Source organism: Corella eumyota, chromosome 1 (assembly GCF_963082875.1).
Source record: "Corella eumyota chromosome 1, kaCorEumy4.1, whole genome shotgun sequence".
NCBI lineage: Eukaryota > Metazoa > Chordata > Ascidiacea > Phlebobranchia > Corellidae > Corella > Corella eumyota.
The window spans coordinates 14,485,233-14,504,003 of record NC_137490.1 but is presented as its reverse complement, the minus strand read 5'-3'; the positions used below and the strand labels follow the sequence as shown (position 1 = coordinate 14,504,003).

The 18,771-nt window shown below is 30.1% G+C and overlaps 4 protein-coding genes across 4 annotated transcripts; 2 read left to right on the top strand and 2 right to left on the bottom strand.

Annotated features, from left to right (window-relative positions):
- Positions 1 to 259: 259 nt before the first annotated feature.
- On the bottom strand, positions 260 to 6,540 carry LOC145763921 (VWFA and cache domain-containing protein 1-like). Its single transcript, XM_082575484.1, has 24 exons — positions 6,406 to 6,540; positions 6,273 to 6,335; positions 5,861 to 6,028; positions 5,447 to 5,655; positions 5,096 to 5,255; positions 4,883 to 5,012; positions 4,722 to 4,796; positions 4,209 to 4,340; positions 4,063 to 4,139; positions 3,759 to 3,897; positions 3,532 to 3,678; positions 3,339 to 3,456; positions 3,154 to 3,265; positions 2,884 to 3,049; positions 2,624 to 2,760; positions 2,265 to 2,446; positions 2,084 to 2,191; positions 1,806 to 1,943; positions 1,517 to 1,712; positions 1,240 to 1,413; positions 1,033 to 1,136; positions 794 to 924; positions 503 to 714; positions 260 to 424 (listed from the first exon to the last, which is right to left on the bottom strand). The coding sequence occupies exons 1-24, from the start codon at positions 6,538 to 6,540 to the stop codon at positions 260 to 262; spliced, it is 3,378 nt and encodes a 1,125-aa protein (XP_082431610.1).
- Positions 6,541 to 7,019: 479 nt separating this feature from the next.
- On the bottom strand, positions 7,020 to 13,456 carry LOC145744257 (N-alpha-acetyltransferase 15, NatA auxiliary subunit-like). The gene is made up of 19 exons (XM_082562296.1): positions 13,281 to 13,456; positions 13,108 to 13,192; positions 12,547 to 12,740; positions 12,378 to 12,446; positions 12,018 to 12,155; positions 11,688 to 11,835; positions 11,513 to 11,597; positions 11,214 to 11,344; positions 10,895 to 11,074; positions 10,430 to 10,596; positions 10,033 to 10,185; positions 9,693 to 9,821; positions 9,406 to 9,555; positions 9,144 to 9,325; positions 8,986 to 9,064; positions 8,657 to 8,870; positions 8,304 to 8,447; positions 8,119 to 8,216; positions 7,020 to 7,993 (listed from the first exon to the last, which is right to left on the bottom strand). Exons 1-19 carry the CDS (start codon positions 13,335 to 13,337, stop codon positions 7,649 to 7,651), a joined length of 2,748 nt encoding a protein of 915 aa, XP_082418422.1. The 5' UTR covers positions 13,338 to 13,456; the 3' UTR covers positions 7,020 to 7,648.
- A 1,304-nt stretch (positions 13,457 to 14,760) lies between these two features.
- Positions 14,761 to 16,350, top strand: LOC145744583 (26S proteasome regulatory subunit 6A-B). Its single transcript, XM_082562464.1, has one exon. The coding sequence runs from the start codon at positions 14,811 to 14,813 to the stop codon at positions 16,122 to 16,124; it is 1,314 nt and encodes a 437-aa protein (XP_082418590.1). The 5' UTR covers positions 14,761 to 14,810; the 3' UTR covers positions 16,125 to 16,350.
- A 38-nt stretch (positions 16,351 to 16,388) lies between these two features.
- Positions 16,389 to 18,659, top strand: LOC145744364 (ATP-dependent RNA helicase DDX1-like). Its single transcript, XM_082562304.1, has one exon. It carries the CDS (start codon positions 16,402 to 16,404, stop codon positions 18,613 to 18,615), a length of 2,214 nt encoding a protein of 737 aa, XP_082418430.1. The 5' UTR covers positions 16,389 to 16,401; the 3' UTR covers positions 18,616 to 18,659.
- The last annotated feature ends 112 nt before the right edge of the window (positions 18,660 to 18,771 follow it).

Genomic DNA, 18,771 nt, shown 5'->3' with positions numbered 1-18,771 from the left:
TTGTAACAGAAAATGACATGTTCAATAATTGTTAAAATAGTATTAAAATATTATAAATTGTCGTTTAAATTAACGTTGTAAATTCTAATATGTATACATAAATAACTTCTTTTTATTTAATAAATTGTAAGGTTAAATTTTTTATTACAAGTATAAATTATCAAAGGTATTAAAAAACAATAAAAAAATTTTGTTACATGCAAATATAAATAATAACATATTGTTTAAAAATTAAAACAACCATATTTATTCAACATATTTATTCAATAAAATTCGGGTTGATTGGAGGTGGGTTGTTATAACTACAGACCGAGTTTATCTCCTCTTGCTTTTTAATGTTCATGTAATGGTGCTTTTGGAGATTAGTCACATTTTCTGGTATTGGAGGAAGGGGTCTATTCAGGCAGGGATATATACTATTAACCTAAGATACAAATGTCACATAAGTTACTCTCTAACACAATTAATAAACTTCTAAAAAAACTATAGATAAAACACCTACCGTTTTATTTTCTGTAGATTTGTGATCGTAAATCAATGAATTTAAACTTAATTTACTTTGCCTTTGATTCATTTCACTTTTTGTAACTGAATATGGATGAATTTTTGGGGGATAACATCTTATTTTAATAATAAAAATAGTGGCAAGTATCACAATGAATAAGGGGATTATGCTTCCAACAATTATTTTGATATTGTGCCTTGTTTGTACTTCTGAAAAAATGAACATAATTTTTTTAATTAAACAACAATATCAAAAATAAAAGAGTAGCCTATAAATATTTTCTCATACTTGTTTTTGTTGGTTTTGATAAAGCAACATATGGAAACTTTATTTCATAACAGCTAGGCAAGTTTGGTTGAACAGTTTTACGCTCAGTTGAATAATGAAGAACCTTATTTTCCGGATAACAGGGAGGTGCACTAAGCAAAAATAAAAACATGAACTAGGCTAAATATTAACTTTTATAAATACAAAAAAAAATTGTAAATTTATTATAACCTATAAAAAACATATTGTACCATGTTTACCTTTTACTATCAAATCTGTTTTCACAAGTAAGATAGTGGGGATTTCTGGTTCCACAGGGGCATTCACAAAACATGCCTGTCCATTGCTTAGTACATGTTCCCTTCTACATTATATGAATACATTGTATAAATATTTAAAGAAGACACATTCGATTTAATTTACAAATAGACCGATTCATATTGGTAGAAGGTAATAAAATTAATTACAAATTTAGCAGCACAGGAGCATCTAGTTCCAATGGCTGATTGACAGTCTGTGGTATTTTTTTGCTTGTTTCTTACTATCAAATGTGCGTTTGTTCCCCCAACCGTGGTCATATGAAAGAAATAGCATTGAGATGAGCCGGTGTACGCTTTGAATGGCATCTTTTTGCTATTTACCTAAAAATTGAATGGGGGGGTATCAGAGTAAATTATTAAGTTATTTTCATCCTTTCGTACGTATTAGTTAACGATTAAAGGGATACCTTTAAATTTATCATACCATGTATGTACGTTGAATAACTGAGCCGTGATCGACATTTGAGCAATTATTTGTAAGCAGTGCTTGCTCTGCAACTAAAACGTTTGCCACCTCTGGTTCCAGCTCGGTGACATGCCTCACAACATAATCCACAGTTTCTGATGGTGAAAATTCTTCAGAAAATATAACGTATCCTGCTGAATCGATTAGTATGCATCTGAAACATTAAGTTTTTTTGTAATATTCACATTTATGTATTTTAAAAACAAGAGTTCCTATTAAGAAAGATTATTATTTAAGTAAGACCAACTTGTAATTTTTAGTTTGGTTGCAGACTGGATAGATTATGGAAAGAATTGTTTGAAAATAAGAAAACAAAATGTCACTTCCTGCAACCCCTATAATTTCTTCCGTGATAGGCTGTTGATTTGACTCGTTGGCATGATTTCTAAAAAAATAAATTAGTTTAGATGAACTCCAAAAATCTTTACACAATATAAATTCAATTTTGTTAAAAAAATGTTTTCTTTGTATAGTTTAAACTTTTTTTACAATAAAATAAAAATTCTAAAAAATCTTTTAGCTTACCTTTTTTCTAATAACGCATGACTCATAGTTAAAATAAGTACACCCGTCGAAGCCAAATAAGGAGGTGTTATAACAGTAACATTTTTATTTGCAATTGCATGCTCATACCTAGAACAAAACATCATTTCAGTAAAATTAAATTCGAAAAACTGTTCTACCAACATTTACCAAAAAAAAATACCAAGGTCTTAAGACGGGATCAAAGCCTTTGGGCATCTCAACTCCAGGATAGATACGAAATAATCCCTCTTTTGTTCCAATATATCTCCAAGCAATATGTTCTTCCAGTGCGTTATTTTCGTCAATGTTATTCCATAGTTCATCGGCATACTGGGTGGCAACCACAATGGCTCGAACTCCGCTCTAGATAAAAACGTTTCAAAATAGATATACAACACTTAGTTTTCTGCAAAGTCTTAATTATGGTTTAATAACAAAATGATGCATCATGTTTTAGTAATATCGCTATATCATTTCATCTTCTTAGTAACCGGTACTACCTATTTGAACTTTTTTATTCTTCAAAATATATAAACTCACTTTAATTAGTTGTGTGTTAGCGCCTTTTCCAGTCATATAGTTAACTATTTCCAAAACATCTTGTTTGGTTTCATTTATCTGTGAACGATAAACGGGATCGAAAAATGATCGGTCGGATAAAAACACTGTACTTTGATCTAATTAAAACAAAACTTATTAATTGTGTACATTAAAAAAAAGGTTGTTTAAAACATAATAAAAAACACCTTAATTTAAATGCTGGTGATATACACAACAGTCGATTTATAAAAAAAACTTGCCCATTGCTGAATAAACGTAAATATGTCGACAAGGTTTGTTAGGAGGTATCACGTCCAGTCTGTGGTACAAAAAAGAACTTGCATTAGCTGGCCCCTGTGGTGCCAATTTCGACAGCTTGTCACCAACTGCTAGAACTACACACATCGAAAATTTGGTGTTTGGAATCTTACAAGAAAAAGTTACGTTACATTTAAGTTTAGTGGTTGGCAAATATAAGTTATGTATTCATAGCTGCAAATTGTAAAGTGGTAATTATAAGATTCGCTTACATGTTTCCAATAGTAGGTTGAGAGAACTTTTTCTTGCTTTACTCCATATTTTCTACTGTCTCCTTGTTGTAAAAATCTCGTCGCTAAGTAAGTTTTAGTTCCAGATTTGCCACTGATATAATATTTAAAATTCAATATACATAAATAATCGTTTGTTTTAATTTAACGGCTTTTTTACACAATACCTTTTCATAGATTCGAATATTGATAAAAATTCCAAATCTCTTTCAAAAGTAGTAGCTTCAACAAACACCGGGTATTTAGAATTGACATATGGAAATAGGGGGTGCTTTATGACCAAACCTAACAAAATTTACAAAATAAATAAAGTTGTTTTTAATAAAAAAGTTAAAAGTAACTTCAATTCTTTGATTCTACCTGTCTCGTCCAAAACAAATGAATACGAGATTTGGTTATGTTTAAAATATGAATCGGCAAACAATTCTTCAATCGTTACATCGACTGCGACAGCTCCAACAAAACTTCCTCGAACATAAACAGGCAAACTTGCGGTGATCATTAACCCTTGAACAAAAAAAGACCTTTACTTGTTACACCTTACATGTTTAGAAATTAACTGTTAGTTGTCTGTTTATAAATAATACCTAACCCCCAACTATCAAGATATGGCACCGTCCAGATTGGCTGATTGTGTTGCGGATTGTGATTTGCAAAATAACTAAAGTACGAAGCCATTTCTACCCTCAATTTAGTAGACTCAGTTATATGAATAAAATGTCCCCTCTACAAAATATACCATACGTTTAAAAGAATTAAAAAAGGACGTTTTATACCGTTTTTAGTAGTGGGTCGTTGAGGCTATCTTTGTGAACTATAAAGCATTAGTTTAGAAAGAAGCCTCAGTATGGGTTAAAAAGGCAATTAATAGAATAATTTAAATAAAATTACCTTTATGTCCTTTGATACATCAAAGATTCCATGTGATTCAAAGTTTTGAGTAGCCATGTCGTTTAAAATTTGAAAATCTAAACAACAACAAAAAACAATAACGATACAGTTGTTAAAGTATGTATTTTGCATGAACTAATTTTTACCCGCTTGCCCAATACCATATGTCATGATTACAACAGAATTATTGACTTTTGCATTTCTTTCTTTGATTGTTGTTAATATTTGTGCACCGCTATCTTCGTTTGATCCATCCGACATAAATAAAATGACTCGGTCTAAAAACAAAGATTTTTAATTGCAAATTAAACACACAAAAGGTAAAAAAAAAATATCGTTTTTTTTTTATTTACAAGTTTTATTAGGCAAATTTATCGTTGCATTTCGCAATTACCACACCAGCATTTTTGATAAATGAAAACAAAAAGTAAAGTTATGCATCAGTTTTTAATTTCTTTTTAGAATATTTGATAAACAGCTATGTTGTGGCAAAGCATGCCCTATGGCTATATCATGTGACTCTATTATCACCACCTTGATCAAAAACTAATAATTTAAATAGTTTAGAAAACGCAAAATATTAAAATAAACTTGTTTTTATCTCGTCAGACAATTTACGTATTATATTTTAATTTTTTTAAAGTAAAATATTTACTCACCTTCGTTATTATTTTTAGAACTTTCCAAATAATCAAAAGCTTTATTTAAAGCAGGAGTGTAAAGAGTTTTACTACCTAAAAATAATTTCACAGATAAACTTTTTTGGATTTAAAATCTAATACATTATGAAAAACGGAAAAAATAAAACAATGTTATTTACCACTTGCTTTTAGCCCGCTAATAAAATTCTTCACTTTTTCTTGATTTTGTGGTATTGCCTGGGCCAGCGAGTATTCAAAACAGGAAGAGCGAATAGTTTGTACGTCATTAGAAAATCCCAAAGCGGCAAACTTAAAATACAAACATTTAAAAAATGGCAAGAAAAAAATGAGTCCAGATTAACTAAAATCGGTAAAAAATTACACAATTATACCTGGTCCTTAGGGTTCAAGGTATCTACGACCATCTTTGCTGCTTCTTTCGCGACGTCGATTAAACTATTCGAGCCCTTTTTAGTGGACATGGAAGAACTTGTGTCAACCAAAATAACAATTTGCCGAGGGCCAGGAACATTTGTTTGAACATACCAGGGCCTAAAAAAAACAACAGACCGATTAGTTAGTTATATGCAAATTAAAGTGTTTTTAATTGCGCAACCAATTTAAACGTTTGCGCATGTTATTATCAAAACAAACCAATGACTAACAACACAAAAGTATTTTTGATTTCAAGCTTATATTTTACCATGCGAAATTTTAAATATTATTTAAGTTATTCCACAAACCGAAATCTGTTGTCGTAGCAACCGCATGATTCTTCATGCTGCGCGGGAAATGAAGTTGTTACCCCTTCTTCACTTCCAAAATATTGCCATTTTAAGGCAGGTAAATTATGTAGGTTATGCAGACATGCTTTTAAAAACTTGGTGTTGAGATGACTTGCATTGGATGATGCATAGTTGGAAATTTTTTTGCAAATATTGTTTACATTTACCTGAATTAACCAATAACTCAACGGTTGTTTAAATGATATAACAATCAAAGGGCTAATTAAACGTGATAATAAACCAACAATATGAATTAAAATTTCGTGTGTTATGTTTGGTTATTAATTCTTAATTGCATAAATTTTTAAAAATTTGTAATCAATAAAACAGAGGTAAAAATTGTTTTACTCAATTAAACACTGTGTAATATACCGGTTTTATGAATTCAGTGTTATGATGCAGTTTATTCTTATTGAGTTCGCAACAATTCTGTACTTTGTATTCTGATTGCATTTTGTTGTATGTGTTAGTGACTACACTTTTCAAATTTTGTACTACAGCAATTCGCTCTTGAAAGTTTGATTCAAGTAAGGATATTTCCTGCAAAGCATTAAATTTAGACGATTTTATACAAAAAAAAGAAAAAAACTTAAATTTAAAAATGAAAACATAAGCGATTTATATCGAGCTTTGCGTAAATGATGTAATTAAGCCACTGGCAAAAAATTTCCCGTGTGGTAATGGAAAATAACCAAATATTTTTTGACTTATCGCAACAAAATATTAGTAATTTACAACAACAGTTAAATCAATTTTATGTTTTTAATTTAATTTAAAAATTTACCGTGTCAAGCAATGTCTGGCCATCTAATTTTTCGTCGACAAATTCCAAAGTATCAAAATGTTCCTAAAAGATGCAAAAGTCATTTATTGTACATTGTTGGTTTTTTGATATTTTTTGTGAAACGGTTTCTTACCTGTATTTGCAAGTATCTGGTAGTTTTTTCAGCAAATTTCGGGAAAGTAAATTCGTTAATTTTTGGTACGTTTGATCCATCAACATATACTAAAATAAAAATCAGCAAGAAAACTTTATACACAAAATTATTCATCTTACTTATCCAGAAAACAGGATTTTTTTTACTATTTCAAAACAAATCCAAGTCTAGCTTCTTCAACTAATTATACAAATATCAAGTACACTCCTTATTTATGTATAATCCCACGCGTACTGCACGTAAGGCCTTAGGCTTTATCGATTCATGAAACTTAAACACAATGTCATTCATCCAAGAAAACATGAGCGAAACTCTTTTTTTAAAGCTTTTCTTTTTTGTATCTTTCAGTTGATTTTTAACCTTTAATTTAAGTTATACTTCTAAAATTTTCCTACATAGAACATTTAAATACTGTTAGATTTTCTTGTATAGGCCAAGGTAAGTTTAAGCGAAAGGCATTCGTAAACTACATTTTTTTCAAGGTTTAGTTATTCTGTTAAAACAAATTACCTTAAAAAGTATATCTAATTAACACTTTATTTAATACTTTGAACACCCTTAAAATATAACAACCTTCACATACGTATGTTTTATTTAATTATATTTGCAAACTAAAAATGTTTCAATATCGTTGTATTTCAAAGTGAAGAGCAGAAAACATTACATAATTACATTCGAGAGGCGGCGCAAAAAATAAATAATTACAACTGTTTACTGGATATACAGAAAACTAAATCAAAAAGATTGCTCATTTTAATTTTTTTTTTCAAGTAAAAGTTGGAACATTGAAATTTAATTCAGCCTAATTTAAAATTAAGTCAAAATTATAATTTATATTTAATTTTTCTTATGGAACATTAAGTTATATTTCCCCTTGAAATTATAAAGCAACACTGCTTCAAAGTTCATAAAGTAAGCAAGTAAATTGTAACAACGAGTTCATTTTAGTAAATGGCACTTCATTTTTGTTTGCCAATAACTAATTTTTTTATCATATTCATTTTTTTAAACAACACAAACTGCAGAAACAAATATATATAACCCAAACTTGTTTTACTAATTATATATTGACTGAAATTACAATACAACAACAAACGCAAATCGAAATAAATAAAATCAAAATTCACAGCATGCACATGGCACACATTTCTGACAGACTTTCAAGCTATAAAGTTTTGTTAAAAAAACTCATTCTGTAAAAAAACTGTTTAAATCCTGAAAGTTACACCCCATGTGGGCAGTGGTCTTCCACAAGGGCAGACAGTTGTTCAATTTTATCATTTTTGTCCTCAATTTTCTTAGAAATTTGTTTGTTGTTGGCCTTATCTTGTCTGTCAGACTGAGAAATCTCATTGACATGATTTGAGTCGCCGTTTACGAGTTTTGCTTTCGGTTCTTCGGATAATTTTTCGTTTTGGATTTTCTTTTCAGTCTGGGTAGAAAAAACAGCAGCTCGTGGAAAGAGATCTGCAAATTTCGCTCGAAATTCTTCAACAGTTTCATCAGAGACAACACCAAAGTCAAGTTTGGATTTTGAATTTAATGCAAGGAATATAGATTCACATACCTAACAAAAAATGACAATATCAAAAACAAATTTAGAATAAAATTCTTTAATAATACTACAAGTTTATCTCTAATATATTGTCTGAAATAAATGCCAAACCTTATTTAAATAATTTAAGAACTTACCTTCAAATGAACTTTTGAAAAATCTTTACTAAAATTGTAGAGTTGTTTAAGAGCTTCTGATTGGCAAGCATTGTTTAAATAATACATTGCTTTACAACCTGGATTTATGAATTTAAAAACAAAATTTATTTTAAATTACCATTTTAAAATGTATTATTATAAATAAATACATAACCACAACATACCAGCATATAGGTGGGGCAAAGACTTTGAATTCTCCTTCAAGAAATTCTCATTGAATTCAAGTGCTGTTAGGCCGTTCGAAATTTGATTAATTTGTTTAGCAATGACTTCATTTACGGGTTGTGGTAGATCAGTACTATCTTCAACTAAAATATTGTAATATATCAAATTAAAAAAAATAATAAAAAATATAATCATAAACAATTTTATAACGTTTTTTGTTGGAAAAATTGCAAGGTATTTTTATATGAATTAACTATATCAATAAAATGCAAGTTAATTTGTATAAAAATATAACAAAATTTATCTAACTAAATTAGCATAGCCAGCCTACTTTTTATTAAACCTAATTCACCTTTTTTAAGAAAATGCACTTTGCACAAATGAAATTCAGCCTGATCACCCTCTGACTCCAGTTTCATGCCTCGTAAAAGCGACCTTAACATAAGAAGCAACTTTCCTTTTCTCTCAGCAATTTGAAAGGCAAACAAATGGGTTTCCAGTGATTTGGAACAGTGTAATTCAAGAGGAAGTAAAAATCTCATTGCTTCTTTAAGCGGGTCCTCTACCTAAAGCAAAAAAATTAAAGATTAAACATTAGTATGTGCACTATAATAAATAATTGAAAATAATTTATACTTACTGCAATCAATTTTTTTTTCTTTGGAAATAATTTATACTTACTGCAATCAATTTTTCTGGTTGAAATTCAACAACTTTTTTTGAGTCAACCTCATCATCTGCTTTGTTATTTTTGTTTTGTCTAAAAAGTTACAAAACATAAATCATTTCAACCTTTTTCAACCAGCAATTATTTAAAAAAAACATATTTTTAAATTTACCTTTTCTTCCCAGCTTTGTCCAATTCTTGTTTCTTTTTCTCGTCTTGTGCTGCCTTCTTTCTTTCTAGCCTTCTTTGTTTGTTTCTCAATTTTTTAAGTTCAGCTCCAGTCATGCCTGCCTCTCTTTCTTCAGCTTCTCTGTCTCCTTTCTTATGTGGGTCATCATGTAATTGTAAATAAACCTAAAAATTAAAGCAAGATTTTAAAGTTTTTTTTTCGACAGTGTCAATTTAAAGTTTTTGTTCAATCTTGAAAAAAATACTTTTATTGCAATTCTGGCTGCTTGAAAATAGAACTTATGAGAACGCAACGAATCCTCTAACTTCAGCATTTTAATGTAAGATCTTAATGTCATTTTTCTCATACAATATTGATGGAAATCAAATTGATCTTCGATAATTTCACTAAAATGCTAAAAAGAAAAAAAAATATTATCATTTTATAATAATTGTGATACCAAACTTTTTTTAAATTTTAGTCCATTTCATGTATCATTCCCTAGATACAATTACCTAAATAACCTATTAATTTATGCTACGATGTATTTACCCGATCTATTTCATGACATTTCTTGAGGGCCTCCCCATATCTATGCTGACCTGCATGTGTTGCTGCACATTCCACCTCATACCACATACACTGCATCTCTCTCAGGTATTCATCCACACTTACATTCTCCTAATTTATAAACATTTAAAAAAAAATAAAACAAGAATAAATTTAAACAATGCTTTAACAAATACTGATAAAAATAAAATGATCTATAAATTCTGAATTATTAATAAATATATTTTTTTAATAAGCATAAAACAAAAACTTCATTTGTTAATTTGGATTTTTTATAAGCAACAAGTAGTTATTGTTTTTTATTAAAATTTATATTACATACCCTGGTAAACTTTGCAGCAATATCACTTGCTTCTGTGATCATGTCGTTTCTTATCATATAACAAGCACACTTGCAGTTCACAAATCTATCTGCTGTGTCTAATGACTGAGCCTCATCCATACTCTCCACTGCACCAGCTATATCACCCATATGCTAGAAAATTAAAAGTTTGAATATAATAAATATATGTAGTAGTGATAACTTGAACATACTAATTTATAAATAAAACATTTTAATTTTCAGTTGAAAAAAAATCGAAATCATAAAGTGTTAATTTCTTAACATTTTTGTATTGCCTTATTGTAGTACTACATAAAAATAAAGCTAATGTTTATATTTTTAAATATATTTAATTTTTGCATTTCATTTACAAAAAAATAAGAATAAAGCGCCTTACCTTCAGGACTTTAGCTTTAAGAATGTACAAATCCACTAAAGTTGGTGTATGCTCCAATGCTTCATTCAGTATTTGTAAAGCATTGTCATATTCACCAAGGGTGTCGTAATGTTGTGCTAGGAAATATCTCACCCATAGTATTGCTGTTGGTGGTTCAGTTTCATTGTCTAAAAATATTTTAAAAGTGAAATGCAATTGTATTTTAACATTTATTTATATACTCAATTTTATTTTATTTATACCATATCGATGGTTTATGTATTGTACTAAAGTAAAGTATATACATTGAATAGTATGGAAATATCATATTATGTTGTTAATAATTTACTCCCCACCAAGTTAGATTGTTTAATGTCAGCAAGCAAATAGCCAACCATGACCATTAAAAAAATTTATTCATTTCAAAATTACTCATTTTTATCCATAGTTTATGTGTATATATACTACAGAATGAATAAAAATTACCAGTTTCCGCAAGTTTTGAAAATTTTTCTATTGATTGAAGATATCCTTGCATAATTTCATAAATAATTTTAACTTTTTCGGGATCTTTGTACAAAAATTTGAGACTAGTAAAAAGAGTTGGAACTGCCCGTTTAAGTTGGGCCCTCATGACTTGGTCAACTAATGTGCAGAAGAGTTCACCTTTAAAACAAATGCACAAAAATATCAGTTTAAAAAAATTTGGGCCTAATAATAAAACTAAATACACAGTGATTACTAATTGCATGTGTTATTTTAATTCCAAAATCACTAACAAAACGGTTGCATAAATGTAACAAACCTTGAGTAAATTTTAAAGGAATTAGTTTTGGAGAGTCTGCTTTGGGAAATAATTTCGAAACAGCTTGATAAATTTGCAATTTTTCTTCTTGATTTGACACTTTGGTAACTACTTCTAATTTTTCATAATACCTTAATTAATATTAATTGCATGTTTATTAAATTATCTGTTAAAATTATTTTAAATAAAGTGGACTTTTAAAAATATTTTATTTACTTTTGATTTTAAATATTATTTACTTGTGTGGATTAAAAAAAATAAATGTTTTATTAATGTGGGTTTTTAAAAATGTTATTTACTTATGATTTTCAGGATTCCTGTAAATTAAATCAGTAAAAATTTCTTCTGCTTCATTTGTTCTACCAAGTTGTAGCAACAAATTACCTAAACATAAATGCAAATTTGTTATTAGAAACACATTTAAAAAACTAGTTAGAAATATAAATATAGAAGAGACTAAAAAGCAAAAATAACCTTTAGATTCTTGCCAGGTAAGTTTGTCGACAATTTTTTCTTTATTTTTTTCGAGATGGTCAAGTGCATTTTGATGTAAGGAAGCTTCACAGAGAATCTCAACTTGATAAAGAAGAAGCTCACTTTGCTCAAAAACAGCATCATTAGACTAAAGACATTCATTTTTATTAATCTTGGAAGGAAATTAGGTATATATATATATAAATAATTTATTTATTATTGTCTTTTTATGTGTATCCAAACAAAACATCAAAAAAATTATATATACTAAGCATGTAAATATAATACACTTTTCTTTAATGTTGTTACATTTAAGATGACTTAATTTACTTGATTTTGTGTTTTATTAAATTCCTCAAGTACTCTAAAAGCCACCATATAATCCTTGAGAAGATGATTGGAGATAGCATAACCAATCCAAGAAGCTCTTTGAGCTGGCTTTAACTGCAACAAAGCATATCGAGTATCCTGTAATGCAAGACATAAAATTCACATATATATAAATAAAATAAATTTAATTAATATTAAACATACTGCAATGTCAAACTTATAAAATCCTACTTAATTTTTAACAAAATGTAAAATTAAGTGTTTTTAAAATGTCATGGCAATCCCCTATCAAATAAAAGCACACGAAGTTTGTGGGTAATTATGATTTATTTCTGAATCTATAAAAAACAGCAACTTTACCCTATAACCTTCTAGATCTCTCATATGAACTTGTAACATAGATAAATCCCTTAATATATGAAGATTATCCTGTCAAATTAAAAAAAAAAACAATAATAAAACTTAATTTTTATTTTTTTAAACTTATATCCGTAGATAGTTAAATAACAAATATGAACAATAAATTAACCTTGTCCCATCTAAGTGCATTTCTGTAACACTTGATTGCTTCGTCATATTTTTTTTCAGATCGCTGCAACAATCCATACACATGCCAACACACATGCGACTTCAAATCATTTTTTAATCCACGTTTAACTAATTCGTAAGCTTCCTCTTTTTTGCCAACACAATTTAAGGTTAAACCTTTCATGGCCAAAGTTTCTAAAAATATGAAGAATTGGTTATAAATTTACTTTATTTGATATATTTCAAAAATTAGGATATTTTTTGCATAACACAATTATAAATTATATCTACTAAGAACATGTATAAACTTGATAGTTCCCTAAACACGATTTGTAAACAAACTTGTCCTTAAATTTAATACAAAAAATGTATCAAGTTAAACAGGAAGCATTAGGTGGTGAACAGGTAAACAACAAAATTAAAATTTTACTTAAAAAACTTTTGCATTTTTCTCAATAGCAAAATATAATATCAAAACCAATTTAAGGAACTAAAATATTTTTCTTTTCGTCTAAAATAGTATTAATCCCAAAAATTAAGTTTTATTATTTTATGTTGTTACCTCCATGTTCTGAATATTTCGGATTTGACAAAATCTGCTTAGCAAACTTTAAACCATTTTTGTATTGCTTCTGCTCATAGCATTTCTATTTAAAAAAAATAAAGTATATATTTACTTTCCAAAAAAGATAAACAAAAAATTACAGAACCAATTTTAATTTTAATAAAATTTACCAAAATCCTGTTAAACAGGGTCTTTTCCTTGGGTGGTAATGGCTGACTGGTGGGCATTTCCGTGTTTTAATTTTACGTTAAAAATAAAATAATCCAATGGCTTATAATCAGTGACCAGAATTTTGATTTTAATGCAAAATTTAACGGACCACGATTCTATTTCTCTATAATTTATATTGCCTAAAATGTAATTTTAACATAGTTACTAAATGCACAAAAAATGCCTTGATAAATCTTTAAATATTCCAAGAAACAAGAGTTTCGCAAAAGTGCTAAAACGGCAGATGCGTGCTTCACTCATTCATAACTTCTCGTTGAGAGTGACTGATGTAATTTTATATTATATGATTTTTATGTTACAAATTTTATTTACGAATATCAATAACTTTTATAGCAATTAAATTTAAAAAGAAAATTTAAATATTTATCTAAAATAAAATTATGAAAGTTACTTTACCTACAAATTAAGTATAAAAATGTTGGTTTGAAAAAAATTTGTTTGCTTAGAAAAGTTAAGTAACCACTCGGCCATAACATTTTGCCGTAAACTGTCACCATTGCGATTGGCATGATAAAGTTTTTTTGAAGTATTGAGTGTGAGTGACTCGCGAGTAGAGTAAGTTTCTACTTTAGTTTATTATTATACTTTGTGGCTGTGTCGCTTTGCCGGGTCGCAGAGTTGTATTCTATTATTGCATTGTATTAAGGGTTTATTTAATTTTTTTTATATAAAAAAATTTAGGCTACGTATATTTAATTTTTTTCTTTGCTGCTTTGGTTACAGTATTCAGGTATTGTCAAAGTATATATATAAACAAATGTAGTTTAACACGTGACCGGAAATAAAATTAGAAGATCAAAATGGGTCTTAGAAATGCATTACAGGTATAGGAAAAAACACGAACATCCTGTTTTACAAGAATTCCTTACGTCTGTACGTAGAAATCTAAAAATTTCACCGGAATTCCATTTTAATAATATTTTAACATTTTTACGCGCAGTTTTTTTCGTGTAGTGTTGTTATTAAATAGAGATATAATTAAAATAAAAGTAAAAAAGAAATAAAATAATAAAAAAATGTCTAAAATGTTGTTTACTAAACATTATTACGTCATAAAACACATTGTTGTATGAATGAAAATTGGGGACAAACTTAAATAATACTCAGGGCATGCGACAATTTTTTATTTTTAACAAAAATTTTTGCGTATAAAAGTGTCAAAATATTAGTATAATAAAATTCTGGTTAAATTTTTAGGTGTCCGTGTTAGAAATTCTTCAAATAATCAAAATAATCGTGTTTTTTCCTATACCTGTAATGCATTTTTGAGACCCATTTTGGCCTCCATGGATCCGAAAAATGATGTAACAATCCAGTTGAATCAGTTGTACTACTTGTGTTTATATATATACTTTGGGTATTGTAATTTAAAACTGACAGTATATGTTTATTAATTTATTGTATTTATTTAACAGCCACCAGGTATTTATAATTTTCTATAGGCAGATACCCCAAATCTTTTAAAAAAAATGACACCACCTGCAGTTGGAGAAAAGTCTAGCGAGGCTGCAGATCAAGCAATATGGGACAATGCTGAGGAGGAGATTGGAGAAGAGGTTCTAAAAATGGGAACAAACGAAATTGCAAGTCGAACAAAGTTGCTGGACAATGAGATTAAAATAATGAAGAGTGAAACAATGCGAATTTCCCATGAACTTCAATCCATGAAAGACAAAATAAAGGAAAATGCAGAAAAAATTAAAGTTAACAAGACCCTACCTTACTTAGTTTCAAATGTCATTGAACTTTTGGATGTTGATCCTGATGAACAAGCAGAAGAAGATGGAAGCAATATTGATCTTGATTCCCAACGCAAAGGAAAATGTGCTGTTATTAAAACTTCAACAAGGCAAACTTATTTTCTGCCCATTATCGGATTGGTTGAGGCTGAGGATATGGTTCCAGGTGACCTTGTTGGTGTAAATAAAGATTCTTATTTAATCTTGGAGAAACTTCCAACCGAGTATGACTCAAGAGTAAAAGCAATGGAGGTTGATGAGCGACCTACAGAGCAATACTCTGATATTGGTGGGCTTGACAAACAAATTCAAGAGTTAATAGAGGCTGTTGTATTACCAATGACTCACAAAGATAGATTTGAAGCTATTGGTATCCAACCACCAAAAGGAGTTCTTATGTATGGGCCACCTGGTACTGGCAAAACCTTGCTTGCTCGTGCCTGTGCTGCTCAAACAAAATCAACATTTTTAAAGCTAGCTGGACCACAATTGGTACAAATGTTTATTGGAGATGGGGCTAAATTGGTAAGAGATGCATTTGCTTTAGCTAAAGAGCGAAAACCAGCTATTATTTTTATTGATGAACTGGATGCAATTGGAACGAAAAGATTTGACAGTGAGAAAGCTGGAGATCGTGAAGTACAGCGTACTATGTTAGAATTACTTAACCAACTTGATGGGTTTGAACCTAATAATGATATTAAAGTAATTGCTGCTACCAACAGAGTTGATATTTTAGATCCTGCTTTGCTTAGATCTGGTCGTCTTGACCGTAAAATTGAATTCCCTGTTCCGAATGAAGAGGCGAGAGCTCGCATTCTGCAAATTCATTCCAGGAAAATGAATGTAAGTCCGGACGTTAATTATGAGGAGTTGGCAAGATGCACTGATGATTTTAATGGAGCACAACTTAAAGCTGTTTGTGTTGAAGCTGGTATGATTGCTTTAAGAAGGGAAGCCATTGACTTAACCCATGAAGATTACATGGAAGGAATTCTTGAAGTACAAGCAAAGAAAAAGGCAAATTTGCAATATTATGCTTAACTTTGTTTATTTTTGTATTTGTATAATTTAAAGTTCCTGAAAATATTTCTTACAACAAAAGTTCTAAAATTGTTATTGAGTTTTTTATCAGTAGTGTGCTTAGCAACAAAAGTAATATTTTTATTGTAAATTTTTAAACTCTACAACTTGACATATCTCTTGGTTTAATAGTATAGTTTTAATCATTTATCAAACTGTATTTCACTTTGTATTAAAAACCAACCATTTTTTGTTTCTATTAGAAATTAGAATCCAATAGGTTATTTGTGTGGCTAAAATGACAGCATTTGAAAATCTTGGTGTTATTCCTGAAATAGGAAAGGTCGTAAATGAGTTAGGTTGGCAGCTTCCTACTGACATCCAGGTGGAATCGATTCCACTGATTTTGGGAGGAGGAGATGTTTTGATGGCTGCTGAAACAGGATCGGGTAAAACTGCTGCTTTCAGTATTCCTGTCATTCAGATTGTCTATGAATCTTATCAAAATGCATCAGGTCATAAAGCTTCTGGTGATAAATCAGGTGATGGTATATTCGGAAAATGGCAGATGAACCAATATGACCGTGGTCCCTCTTTTTCAATTGCCCCAGATGGATTGTTATGCCAGTGCAGAGAATTGCGAGATTGGCATGGTGTAAGATCAACCAAGGCCGTCACTAGGGGAAAGTACTATTATGAAGCACACTGCAAGGATGAGGGATTAAATAGAATTGGATGGGCATTTCAAGGAGCTGACTTAAACTTGGGCACTGATAAACTCGGGTATGGCTTTGGAGGTACAGGTAAAAAATCTAATAATCGCCAGTTCGATACTTATGGCGAACCGTTCACCATGCATGATATTATTGGTTGTTACTTGGATATGGATGAGGGATTAATTAGTTTTTCGAAAAATGGAAAGGATTTGGGACATGCATTTGATATTCCCGCTCACCAACGTAATAAACCAATTTTTGCTGCATGTGTTCTAAAAAATGCTGAGATTAAGTTTAACTTTGGTTTAGAACCATTTAAGTATACATTACCACCGGGTTATATTGCACTTGCTGATGCGCCAGATAAAAACATGATGAATAGCAACAGAACTGGCTCAGCATCCAAAAGAAAAAAGAAAGCTAACAATGCCCCTTATGCTATTATAATGGAGCCTTCACGTGAACTAGCAGAACAAACTTGCAACATTATAACAAAACTGAAAAAATATGTAGAAAATCCAATAATATCAGAAGTTTTGGTGGTTGGAGGCACTCCAGCAGGAGAACAACTTAAACAAATTCAAAATGGTGTTGATATTTTAATTGGTACGCCGGGACGCATCGATGATTTCATGTCGACTGAAAAAATCGATTTGGGACAAGTTAAGTTTTTGGTTCTCGATGAATGTGATGGGTTGTTGTCAGCAGGAAATGGAGATTTAATTAAACGCCTTCATGCTAAAATACCGAACATTACAAGTGAGGGAAAGCGTCTACAAGTTATTGTTTGTTCTGCAACTTTACATAGTTTTGAAGTTAAAAATTTGTCACAGCGCATTATGCACTTTCCGATGTGGGTCGACTTGAAAGGTGAAGATTCTGTTCCTGAAACAGTTCACCATGTGGTTGTTCCTGTTAATCCTAGAACAGATCCAAGGTGGATGGGTTTAAGGAAACATATTTCAACTGACAATGTTCATGTTAACGATAATGTTGGCAGCCGGGCTCCAGAATCAAAAGAAAAATGGTCGGAAGGAATAAAAATTCTTAAAGGAGAATACTGCTTGTATGCAATCCGTGAGCATAATATGGAACAGAGCATAATTTTTTGTCGGACAAAACTAGATTGCGATAATATGGAGAAATATTTTGAAATAAATGGGGGAGGTCCAACAAATCCTGGACATCAGTTTTCTTGTGTTTGTTTACACAGTGACAGGAAACCTCATGAAAGACGTGGGAATTTGGAAAAGTTTAAAAATGGAGAAGTTCGGCATTTGATTTGTACAGATGTTGCTGCCAGAGGAATTGACATTAAAGGTGTACCACATGTAATAAATGTAACATTGCCTGACGATAAACAAAACTATGTGCATAGAATTGGTAGAGTAGGAAGAGCTGAAAGAATGGGCCTAGCCATATCTTTAGTTGCTACTAAGCACCAGGAAAAAGTTTGGTATCACAGCAATTGTAATACCAGAGGTCGCGGGTGTTATAATACAGACTTGACCAATTATGGAGGATGTTGTATATGGTATGATGAAGGCTCATTATTAGGTGAAATCGAAGGACATCTAAAATTAACAATCGAACAAATATCGCCGAAAATGGAGGTACCTGTAAACGAGTTTGACGGAAAGGTAACTTATGGAAGCAAAAAATTGAATAATTCCGGTCAAATGTACAAAGGTCATGCTGATGTACTTGCACCAACTGTTCAAGAACTACAGGACCTTGAACGCTCCGTTCAAACTTCCTTTTTAAGATTTTCAAGTAATTCCGCCAAATTGTTTTAATGCTTTATCTTCTTTCATATTAATTTGGTGCTAAATTGTAGAATATTTAAATTTTAGATAAATTTAGGTAATTAACTATTTTGGTTGTATTAAAGGTGCCTTAGTGTTAGCCAACTTTATTAATAAAGCAGCTCACTTAGTAAAATAAAAAAGAGT

Excerpts from the sequence above, each read along its gene's own strand:
- LOC145763921 (XM_082575484.1), bottom strand. The coding sequence starts at position 6,540 with ATGAATAATTTTGTGTATAAAGTTTTCTTGCTGATTTTTATTTTAGTA. Across the intron at positions 2,447-2,623 it reads CTAACACACAACTAATTAAA|AGCGGAGTTCGAGCCATTGT; the intron begins GTGAGTTTATAT and ends GTTTTTATCTAG. Across the intron at positions 715-793 it reads ATCAAAACCAACAAAAACAA|AAGTACAAACAAGGCACAAT; the intron begins GTATGAGAAAAT and ends TCATTTTTTCAG.
- LOC145744583 (XM_082562464.1), top strand. The coding sequence starts at position 14,811 with ATGACACCACCTGCAGTTGGAGAAAAGTCTAGCGAGGCTGCAGATCAA.
- LOC145744257 (XM_082562296.1), bottom strand. The coding sequence starts at position 13,337 with ATGCCCACCAGTCAGCCATTACCACCCAAGGAAAAGACCCTGTTTAAC. Across the intron at positions 13,193-13,280 it reads CCCTGTTTAACAGGATTTTG|AAATGCTATGAGCAGAAGCA; the intron begins GTAAATTTTATT and ends TTTTTTAAATAG. Across the intron at positions 7,994-8,118 it reads TTTCAAAAGTTCATTTGAAG|GTATGTGAATCTATATTCCT; the intron begins GTAAGTTCTTAA and ends ATTTTTTGTTAG.
- LOC145744364 (XM_082562304.1), top strand. The coding sequence starts at position 16,402 with ATGACAGCATTTGAAAATCTTGGTGTTATTCCTGAAATAGGAAAGGTC.